Source organism: Barbatula barbatula, assembly GCF_947034865.1.
Source record: "Barbatula barbatula genome assembly, chromosome: 25".
NCBI classification, from domain to species: domain Eukaryota; kingdom Metazoa; phylum Chordata; class Actinopteri; order Cypriniformes; family Nemacheilidae; genus Barbatula; species Barbatula barbatula.
In genome coordinates, this window is record NC_136788.1 from 9,295,808 (window position 1) to 9,307,982 (window position 12,175).

General features: G+C 36.9%; 1 protein-coding gene across 1 annotated transcript in view; it reads left to right on the forward strand.

Moving 5' to 3' along the window:
* grm8b (glutamate receptor, metabotropic 8b) overlaps positions 1-1,700 on the forward strand; it is a 111,758-nt gene extending 110,058 nt beyond the window's left edge. The window contains exon 11 of the mRNA XM_079450890.1: positions 1,130-1,700. Within this exon, the coding sequence (XP_079307016.1) occupies positions 1,130-1,179 (50 nt within the window). The 3' untranslated portion in view covers positions 1,180-1,700. The remainder of the gene's footprint in view (positions 1-1,129) is intronic.
* The last annotated feature ends 10,475 nt before the right edge of the window (positions 1,701-12,175 follow it).

The window sequence follows — 12,175 nt, forward strand, 5'->3', positions numbered from 1 at the left end:
GGGCAGAATGCACAGGTCTACAGCACCATGCTACAGTTAAAGTAAATGTTCAGACCTTCACTAATGTGCCATGACCCATCTGTGAACGGGTCCTGAGGCTGGGCCAGTGTCGTAATGGGTTTCAAATGTGCCATGTAATGAATAAGCAAATAATGCCTTTTGGAGGCCGACCATTTCAGTGCGGTTCTTAGTTTAATTCTCAATTTAATCAAAAAAGTGTCTGCTAAATGACTAAATGTTAATTTGCTTGAAGTAAATGCAGTATTAAAATGTCTATTTTAGTGAGCGAAATAAACATGTTTCATTATAATTATAATACGTTTTAATTGGACTAAATGTATTTTATTATATTATATAATATGAAATATATTTATTATAGAATGTATTTAAATGATTATTTGAGGGAAATTATAGTTTTTATCTTTATTTTCAATAAGTTTTAATTAGGCTTACCTTTTATCTTAGTTTAATTTGCAGTAAATCCAGTAAAAAAATATTAAAATTTTTATATGAAATGCCGGCTAGTAAGGCAAACTTTTTATATTATTTAATTTTGTTTTCATCTGCTTATACTTAATTAGTATTTTTGCCTTGAAAATGATTAAAAAAATATTGTAGACAGTATATATTTTAAAGTTCCTTTTTACTCCTGTTTTTATTTTTTGATGTGGTAAACTTTGTACATCATTATTGTAAATCATTACATTAGTCTTTGCATATTAGCAGTTTTTTTTAGTTTTGGCTCTCTAGATATCATATATTAAGACCCCATATTGGACAACGTTTAGTCAATAAAGGTACAATTTGGAAACAGGACTACACCATGAAATGTTCCTGAACTCAGTGTCTCCCAGCAGACCTTTATTTTTGCTGTAATACCATTTTTGCCGTATATTGTTTTATTCTGTCATTTCATTCCCTCCTTTAAATCAAAGCAGGAGGCAAAAGCATTTTCAATCTACGAAACAAAATGAAAGTTTCAATGTGATGGTGATCTGTAACTTCCCAGACTCTGAAAACGAATTAGCTCAATATACACCACAATTCCCCCATCTCCCGCTACAATATTGCGTGTGTTCTTCTATTTGATACACAGCTGTCTTCTTAAACGGACTGTTTTCATTTTCAGCAGCATCCACAAAAACAACCTACGTCAGCTACACGAATCATGCCATATGAGAACCCGTCCTGAAAACGGTTTGCCATGGAACTGGCTGGCTCCGAGCGGACAAACACCAATGAATGAGCATGAGACATCATTGTTGTTCGTGGACAAGAGGACTCATGAACTGAGGAAATCTCTTCTGTTTTTCTGATGATTTGTAAGAACAGCTTACAAAAGAGGCAGCGATCCAAAAAAAAGTAAGATAAACGCTGCCATTTAGGTTGGCAGCCTATAAAGTGGGCCACTGCTACAGGACCAAGAAAGAGAAAAAAACAAGTTTAAAAGAAACTGAATAAATATTGGAGTCAACCATGTTACATGTTATTCTAATTGTAAGTATTTTGTGGTTGTGAACAATTTTTAATTCTTGTCCCACAGCGTCAGACTTGCATTTGAAAATTCATCCGTCTCTTGTATTGGCTACTCTGGTCTATAACTTCGGGTTGTGAGTGTGCAAATGCCATGGTTGAAGCATGCCGATTCAAATTTTTATACAAATAATTTATTTATAATAAAGGAATGTTTTTGAAATGTGCAGGGCTCTTGGGTGTTTGAAAATGGTGTTTTGGTTGGAAGACTGTGACTCGTATCAGTTCATAACATTAAGGGATCTTCTTTTGTGTTCTGCAGAGGAAAGTAAGTCATGCAGGTTTGAAATGTCAATAAATAATGACGAATTTAATATTGGGGAGATTTAAAATCTCACGCACGAGAGTTTGAATCTGCACAAAATTTTATAAAATAGAGAAATTAGCAAAATAACTCAAATGTCTTGGTATTTTTCTCACATAGATGTCTTATTTTATGGTGTTTTTATGGTTGTAGGTCAAAATAGGAGGTGAACTAGTAATGCGCTGGTCGGGGATTTTTTAAACCCACAGGTCCCGCTTTTATTCAATTATAGGGCCCGTCCCAGCCCGCCTCGCACCACTGTCTCTATTTTTACAACCCGCAACCATTAAATAGACATACTAGGCATTGTAAAGTAAATTAAAACAGACTTTATTTCAGCCTAAAAGTGCTTGGAAGCTATTAAATTACATCGCCCTGTAAACTGGGAACTACATACACTTATGAATCAACTTTCCCGACTTCAATTTCTATCTTCAATCTTCACTTTTATTTCTTTGTTTGTTTTGTTGTTGCGGCTGGCGGCGGGAGCTGCTTGCTGCTTTTGTGACGTGTTTGGTTTGGGGACATCACAAATGTTACGTTTTGTAACCTTATCAAAGAACCTAGTAAAATATCAAAATATACATTACCAAATATTTAATATAGGCTTTAGGGAATTGCACGCAACACACCATTTTTTATTTTGGTTTTAAAGACCCGCCCCACAATTAAAGTGACGATTTCTTTTCCTGACCCAAGGGTTACCCGCGGGGCCCGCGGGTTCGGGTTATGAGACGACCCGCGCATCACTAATGTTAACACAATTTTTTCCTCAGACATGAAAGTAAGTCATACAGGTTTGGATCGATATGAGGGTGAGTGAATGAAGATTGAATTTTCACAGTATTGTTGGCGGACTGAATATCTTTAACGTTTGAAACAATAAGAAAGCAAAACATGAGAAAAATAAGATAGAAAATGTGTGTCATATACGCATTATGTGTTCCGGTGAGTCCAGACCATTCCAGGAGATAGAAATGCCAAGCCGGCAAGTTCATATAATGTATGAGCTGAATCCAAGCAGGTGTACCGGGTTCCAAATATAGCGAATGCCCATTTTTATTCAGGGCATTACAAAATGTGTTATTTGTTGCGGTGCCACAAGTATAGCCTTGAATCTTAAAGCCTCCTTTATTTTGGAAGCACTTTATGCAGCCCAACCAGAAAATAATAGTCACTATGTTTACATGCACCCTCTTCATGCGATTATAATAGGATTTTGGCAATATTGCAATGACATTTTACCTCATGTAAACGCAAGAATTCGATCTAAATACTGTGATTAAGCACAGTAAGAATAATCGAATTCACGTAAATGCAAATTCATGGTTAACATGTCGGTCTGAAGTTTTTCCGTCAACACAACTCACTGTCGGTAGTCTTCTTCACATAGAAACAAAGCGAACGCGATGACAGCGTTTTCCACTGTTGGGGGGTTTCTTCCATCACATTTCTATATCACGCCGCCGGATAACCATAAAATATGTCCACATGTGTTTGGCATTAGACCCGAAAATATACTGAAGCGATAACCAGTAACACACACCTACTGTATCTGAGATCATCATTTGTGCTGTTTAGACGAATAAAACTTTCGTGTAAATGGAAGCAAAGAGGTGTTCGCTTGTCATGTAAACATTTAAGTCCTTACTCTGATTATTGGAAATAATCGCATTATTGATGCGCATGTAAACGTAGTCATTGGTTTTTCCTGAACAGTCAAATCTTTTCCTGTCCGCATTTTCTCTCTTTTTTACCTTCTCCAAATTTATCTCCAAACCTAACCGCAAAACGGTTTACGCACAGACCACACTACGCTTTGTCCACCGGGATAGTTTATGAAGTTTTGAAGCGGCCGGACGCCATTAACTGGCTCACCGACTACCCCAAGATTCCAGAATCATCTCGTAAGTATGCGCACCCAACCCAATTATCTCTCCTTCTCACTAATGAATGCCTCTCAGTCGCTATTTCAGGACTTATGACACAAAGAAAAACATTGATAACAAAAATAAACAGGCCTTTCAGATGTTTTCACAGCGCACAACTTGGAGGATGCCGTCTTTCACTTTGAGAAACCCAGCGGGATGGAAATAAAATGGAGAAAACTGGCCACGTGCTGTCCGCGATCAATATTTGGAATGTGGAAGAATGCAGCCGCGGACGACTTGCATCTGTGGGTGAAACATCAATAATCCAACTCATTGCTGAATATGGCACCTGGAATTGTTTATGGTTGTTGTTGGAATTTAATCACAGCATATTTCAGCGTATACAACACTGTGCAGAATACAATACAAATTTGGTACATATAGCTTACCTGTGGCTCAGTGGTAAGAGCATAGCGCAAGCAACGGCAAAGTCATGGGTTCGATCGCAGGGGATGACACATAGGCAATGCAATGCAATGCAAGTCGCTTTGGATAAAACCGTCTGCCAAATGCATAAATGTAAATGCTACGAGGGAGGTGTTGAAATTGTTTTGTTAAAAGCATTTTAGGAAAACAATTATGGATGATACTGTGTATACAGTACACACACACATTCTGCATGTGAGAACTTAAGTTCAAAGTCTACTCCTGGTCTTTCAACTAAAATGTTTAAATGACCGGCAATATTTTATTTCTTCGTGGAGTGGGTTTTGAGGAATCACTAATTGTTTTTTTTAATAAGAATAGTTTGCAAAGCACTGATAAACAATATTATTTGCTGTATAAACACAGATTATTGTGAAGCACTGACAAGGGACCAACAACTAGGAACATTTTGTTTCTGTCAGACTAAACCTCTTATCTTCATTTTTTTTTTCATATATCATACTATAGGTCACTCTTTATGTTTGCCTGTAGGTTTTGCAAACATTTAACCAAAAAAACGTATTGAAAAGAGCTTGTCAACTTTAACACTACAATGTTTCATTTCCTCTTAAGTGGCAGTTTTGGACATACAAGCTTTTAGTAAGACAGCAATTATTTTGTATATTCCCTTACAAAATCATGTGCTTTTTAACATGTAAAAAATATGGATAGTTGACAAATTAACTGTAAATGTGTCCTTTTGTGTTACAGCTAAATTTTCGAAAAAAAAGTATAAATTAAACCAGATCTCTCTTGTGCTGTTTGATTTAATAAATAATAATAATATAAAATGTTTCTGTCACACAATAGGACACATTTACTGTTTATTTGTACTACCCATACACAGTAGTGGCCCAACATGTCCAGGATGGCATATTTATACAATATGTTTCTTTAATGCTCTCTCAGGTTTAAATAAACTGTCAAAATATGAGGTGTATGGTACAAAATGGACAGAACACACATTTCTAGGTATTTATTGAACCAAATTATTTGGCAAAAAGACAAAGTACAGCATATCAGGGCATTTTGGTTTTTACTCTATCAGTGTATACAAGAAAAATCTTACAGCAAAGAAGCAAACATTGTCTACAATTGTATTTATTATTTGTTGACCTCTTTATTTGTCTTATGTCTATTTGATGGTAATATTGTGAGCTATGTCTTCATATACTTTGCACATGTGTTGTGGAAAGTTTCATTCCATTCTCAAAGCTGAGCTTCAGTTTATACTCCAAACACACAAATGCAACATGCATACAACATTTCTAATGCATCTTTAATGCAATGTTTCAAATATTTGAAAAAACAATTTTATATGAATATTGCAATATTCTAAAGAACATGACTTTTGGCCACTACTGTATTTCATTATGACAAGATGAGAAAAGCATGCTGTTTATCGCACCAAACACAGACATCCTCATCAATGAACACCCCTTTAGGTTCAGCAGGATTACGGCACTCATTTTATCATTAGAAATCTAATCTGGTCAAATCAGCTGTTTTAACTATGCCAGCCCTAATTGATTCACATGCGCTGCAAGAGGCTAATTGATCACAGGATCGGATTCTTTGAAGCCAGAGAGCAAAGTGTAAGAGAAAATCCTACAGACTTTCTGTGGGATCAATTTGGCCGGCATTGACCTGATGCCCCAAATGGATTTTACATTCTTCAGTTTGCTCTTATCCCATTTGCAAAACCGTTTCTCCTCTCTTAGCAACCCGGCCTTTTTAATTTGATTCAGATCCATACTCTCCATGTGAGATTAAAACAGGAAGCTTAGTCAGCATTAATGATCGATCAAGAGGCTACTTTATTTCACGCTTGTAATTTGACCATACATTAAATCTATAAATTATCCTTACATACAGTACATTCCATTAGGTCCATAAATATTTGGACAGAAGCACATTTTTGGTTATTTTAGCTGTGTATCAAAATGTAATGTATACATATATAATGGATATTGTCTTAAAGTGCACACTCTCAGATTTATTTAGAGTCTATCCACATCCAGATTAGCTGAAGGCTTTGAGAATAACAGCTCTTTTATATGAAGCTCCCCCCTTTTTCAAGGGACCAAAAGTACTTGGACAGTTGAATCAAAAGCTGTTTTATTCACAGGTATGGGCTTTTCCTTAAATAATTTCTTCATAAATGAAGCATATTAAAGGTCTCGAGTTGATTCTTCATGTGGTGTTTGCATTTTGGACCTGTTGCTGTGAAACCACATCATGGGGTTCAGGGAGATCTCCATGCAAGTGAAACAGACCATAGCTGGATTTCCAAAACACAACAAATCCATAAGAAAGATGCTAGGAACATTAAGAGCGGCCAAATCAACAATTTGGAACATTCTGAAAAATAAACACACCGCTGAGCTCAGCAATAATATGCACATATGACATGAAAGTGGTGGATGATGACATTATCCTCTCCATGATAAAGAAAAAAACATCTTCACAACGTGAACTGTAACTTTTCATAGTTTATGTGTAAAAACACAAAGTACTTTTTAAGTTGTTGTCCAGATGAATAATTTCTATTTTGAGCTCAGATCTGAAAGGAACATTTATGTCAAACATATATTTTTCACATCATAATGCCACGAGTTCACTTACTTGTGTCATATTGCTGAGAACATTATGTTTGACGTCTAAAGGACAAAACATGCCCAGAAGCTGTCTTTACTAATAAAAACAGTTTTACGGAAATTCATACTCCTCAGGGAAAACAGTTCTCAATCTGCCAAAGGTTGCTAAAACTTTCTGAGGTTGGCAAAATTCATTAAGATTTGTTTTGTTAGAGTGTATTTAGCTTAAGGTTAAAGGATGAACTGCAGTGATATCATGGGATGGGGTTACATATTTAAATATTCATATTAGCTCTAGAAAATACAGAATGTCAGAACAGAGATGGACAAACTTCAGAGTTCTGACATTCATTTCTAAACTTTTTAATGATTTATTTATTGTTGGTGCAAAAGTCATTGATGAGTAATTTCTGCCTGATTTCCAGGGTGTTGCTAAACAACGGCTAGCGTGTTCTGTCTGCAGTTTTTAACTGCAGTTGCTAGGATGTTCTGGATGGTTTTCAGGCTTTTGCTTTGCAGTTTAGGCTTGTGTCCATGGTGTTGCTGTACAGTGCTAGTGTGTTCTGTCTGGTTTCCAGGGTGTTGCTGTACAGTGCTATTGTGTTCTGTCTGGGTTCCATGGTGTTGCTGTACAGTGCTAGTGTGTTCTGTCTGGTTTCCAGGGTGTTGCTGTACAGTGCTAGTGTGTTCTGTCTGGGTTCCAGGGTGTTGCTATGCAGTTGCTATGGTGGTCTGTCTTGTTTTCAGGGTGTTGCAATGCAGTTGATAGAATGTTCTGGCTCGTTTCTAGGAAGTTGCTATGCAGTTGCTAGAGTGTTTTGTCTGGTTTTAGTGGTTTTGCTATGCAGTTTCTAGGGGGTTCTGTCTGGTTTTCAGGGTGTTGCTATGCAGCTGCAAACGTGTTCTGAGTGATTTCCAGGGCTTTGCTTTACAGTTGCTATAGGGTGTCAGGTTGCTAGAGTCTCTGGTGTTCTGGACCCTAGACTTGGCCCAGGCTGTTGATTGCCTAGAAGAGCAAGAGGATGCCCCCTCTTGTAAATCCACATGATTTGAGGTTTTGTTCATGATTGTACAATGCAGGAAAAGTTACCCGATAAGTATATTACTGACGTAACTTTGTTTAAACTCCCAATTCTAAATACGGGTAATAGAAATGATGCTTGAATATACAGCAACAGTCTTGCAACTTAAAATGCAATGCAAATATAACTCATGAGAATAATTCAAATGTTTCTCATTCTGTGCTCAAATGTATTGTGTTTTCTCTCTGTAGCAGAGCGCAATACCAGTAAGTATGTGAGATGTCCTGATATTTTAATACGACAGGATTTTACAAGAGAGCGACTCCCTGATTCTGTAGTTTTTTTTCTCCCAGTGAATGTCTAACAATAGCCTGCCACACGTCTACTGCTGGCACCGGTTGCTTGTCACCATCCATTTGTGTGATATAACACTCAGAGACAGATCAGAGACACTCCTTTGAGGTTTTTGTGACTGCAGAGGATAGTACCAGACATATGTATTAGTTGCTGGTTCTGATAGACAATAGAGAGAGTGTGTGGGTGTGTGTGTTTGTGTTTGTAAGCGAGTGCACGTGTGTTTGCGTGCATGTGTGTGTGTGTGTGATTTTATTATCACACTTACTGTAAACCTTCTTTTGAGGAGGTCCACCTGTGGAGCCGAGGAAACAGGATCCATGTCCTGCAGTAAGTTGCTTGAGCTGCTAATACACACAACACCAATAAACTCCAAGAGGCACCAATATTCTAAATTCTTTTTCACATTGATCCAACAAATGGCATCTGTATGAATTAGTCTTTAAGGGATGGGGCCTGTATATTTTACAGTTATATAATAATAATTACAGTTCCAGATTTATCACGTTTCTGTTTCGTTTCTATAACATTAATCAATGGTTTGTAATGCTGATAAAATGCTCTTTTAACGTTACTGCGATGTTGTTGCTAACTTTGAGAGCCTTGTATTCCTGATCAGTCTTTATGATTCATGTTTCATTCATTCTCAGAATTTTGAGTTTGCATTTGTGTTAGGCTGCTGTCTCATAAGATATAAAGCAGATGTCATAGAAAGGCAGCTCTTGAGAGTTTGGAGAAGAGCCAATATGTCCAATCGTGTTTCTGAAAGCTGCCTCTGAGTGAAAGCACAGTGATGTGCTCTCTGCTTTTCCATCATGGCCAATATATCTTAATTATTCCCAGAGGACATTGTCCACATTTTCACCTGTGGCACATATTTTTCTAGTGACCGTTGAGTCAATTCCTGTCAAATCCTAAAGATGCAAATTGGGCCATTAATCACTGATGTAGGGCACACAGTGTCAATCATAATCTGGAGGGATTGGAAATGTAATGTTTGTTGTTCCAATGACCTGGAAAATCTACAATAAATTATTGGTGTATTGCCATATTGCATTTGGATGGATCAATGCTTTGAAGATTTTCCTCCAAAGGTTTTCATTTTGTATTATTTTCATTTTGGTTAAACACTTTCTTTTGAATCAATTGAAGTTAATGCACATGCATCTTTAATGAATACACTTTTATGTGGACAAGCTTGTTTTTTTAAGCACAAATGCACAAATATCTGCAAACGTAACACATGCACGCAGGCTATTGTCTGTACTCCGTTTGATTTAGGACTGTAATTATTCCTCGTTGTCCCTTTAGAGCGACAGAACAGGCCGCCTGCAGAGATCTGCCTATGTCTGAATTAAGGACTTTCAATGTGGTGTCATGGCAACATATCTGTTTTACTGCTTTATCCCACAGAAACGTCCTTTGATATTCTGACTCGCTTTGGAATGCTGCATATGGTGCGAATTCTAAAACTTTAATCTGGAGTCTGTCGACTTTATCAGTTCCACAACATGCGCACACATTCACTACTCAATGGTGACATGGCCAGAATTAATGGCTGCCGTATTAAAGTCACAAATGTGAAGACAGTCACTATGGAAAAGCCCTAGAGTTAAATGGCTTGCTCAAGGGTACAATGGTGAATTTACATCATTTTTACATCAAGTTTTACTGCTAAATAAATTATTGTTATTGCTATACTTGCAATTCAAGAAAATATGTTCCAAGAACGTTTTGCTAACATAAAAATTATTTTAAAAGTGTTTTAAACATTCCACTTATAATGTAAGAATGTTATTATACCAACATTTCTAAAATATTTAAAAATGATTTATAATGTTGATAAAATTCTCTTTTAATGTTACTGCAATGTTTTCCCCAACCAAAGTTCTGAGAGTGTTCTTTATATCGTCATATCTGTAGTACATTTAATGGAAGATCATTTTGTAGTATTTTCTAATATATTGAATTTTGTTTAGTTATACTGTGTTTGGTTAGAAATAAATGGCCAGAGCTATGTAAGAATTACATGCGACACAATTTTCAGCCAGGGTTTTTATGTGTCAAAAAACTAAAACATTAAGCTTTCTGTCATGTACCTTAGGTTATTCAGATTTACCTATTGTTTTATGTCACTGTTTGGAGCTTCCTCTAGTCTATTAATTTATCCCGGCCTTATGTATTAAACATTTGTGTCTTGAGATGGCAGGTTGACGTTTTCCTGCTTGTCTGTCAATTGCAAAGATGAAAAATGTCCATCAACAGCAAATTGTTATTGATGTAAATCCTTCAGCTGTGTCACGCCAGAGGCATCTGCTCCTAATTTTCAATTCTAGAAATGTAAAAAACAATTTTCCAATCTGCCAGTTGGAGGATTTATCCATTTTGTCGGTTTAAAGAAAATTCCCTGTTGTCCCACGCTTGCTAATTTCAAAATCAAAATAAATTGAGCATAAAAAAAAAATTGCCACCCGTTATCACGGCGGTGAACAGGTGGTGCGGTCGTCCTTCATTGAAAATTCCTGCGCGGTTAATCTTAAGCAACTTTGTTTGTTAAACTTTCAAATTCGGACGTCTTTATTTGATAATGAGTAACCAATCGCACGTGCCTGGTGCCACCTTTTCACAGGGCCGGGCCTGTGACGCCTGCACGAGCTGCTGACCAAGCTTCATTGATCTTGACGGACGTGTGAGGAAAATGCTATCTGGAGATCACGTCTGGGGGATGGCTAGATAATTCATTGATTAAGATGACCTTGGTCGAAACCTCTTGAGCTTGCATGTGTTTTTACAAAAACTAGCCAGGTCCATATCGATCCAATCAGCTGGGGAGGTTCCTCACGGAGATTCACAGAAGATAGCCGGTTCATGGAAAGAATATCGTCAACATCCGACTTAAAGTTAATTACTTTTCCGGGGTGATAATTCAGACGGGTCCTGAAATAACAAGCACATGTGCTGAATAAAGATAGTGGCGGGCATTCAGAAAAGACTGCTTACATGTATCCATGGTGCCTTGGGACGTTTTAATGAAGAATAAAAAAGAATAGTCTAGTGCTGATCTCCTGAACGCTAATGGTGTGTTACTAAAGGTCAAAAGCCAGTAAAAAGGGTCAATTGGAATTAAACGTCCAGTGTATGAAATTTAGTGGCATCTAGCGGTGAGGTTGCAAATTGCAACCAATGGTTTACTCCACCCCTCCCTTTCGAAGGTTGACTGACAGAACTCGTCACGGTTTGACTTCTTTGGTGAAGGACATTACGTGTTCACAAAATGCGCTCTGTAGATCAGTTTGTCCATTTAGGGCTACCGTAGAAACAACATCGTGAATTCCATGCAAGGGGACCCGCGGTGTATGTAGATAGAAAAAGCTCATTCTAAGGTAATAAAAACATAACGCTTCATTATGTAAGGTCTTTAAACACCTCTAAAGATATAGTTATGTGTATTATATTTTATATGTGCATTTTTGTCAACAGATCCTTCAAAAGATTACACACAGTATGAAACACAGTTGATGTTACTGTTGATGGTATACAGCAATCTGACTTCGGGATCATTCTGTAATATCTATAACAGACTTCTTTAAGGGCGGTCTGTGTTGAAATTGCCACACTTTCGTATACAAAATTAGCAAAGCTGCCTGGATGGCAGATCAAAGCTACTACATAATGCAGATACTACTTACAACTGAGGTCGACATGAATCACAAGCATGAATGAAGCGTGTCAGTGCTACTCATGTATATGCATTTCATGGACACTATAATTTTCACGTCAAATAGAATGACATACAGATTTGTGCACATGAGTGGCATCTGCTCGGTTTATGGATTTTTTTCTAGGCGTAAGAACAAGCGCACCAATAAATTGCAAACAAATTATAATACCGTATGAAAAACGGAAATCTGATTTCTTCAGTTTGCACATTTATTTTATATTTTTACAAGATGTATAAACATCATATATATATATATATATATATATATATATATATATATATATATA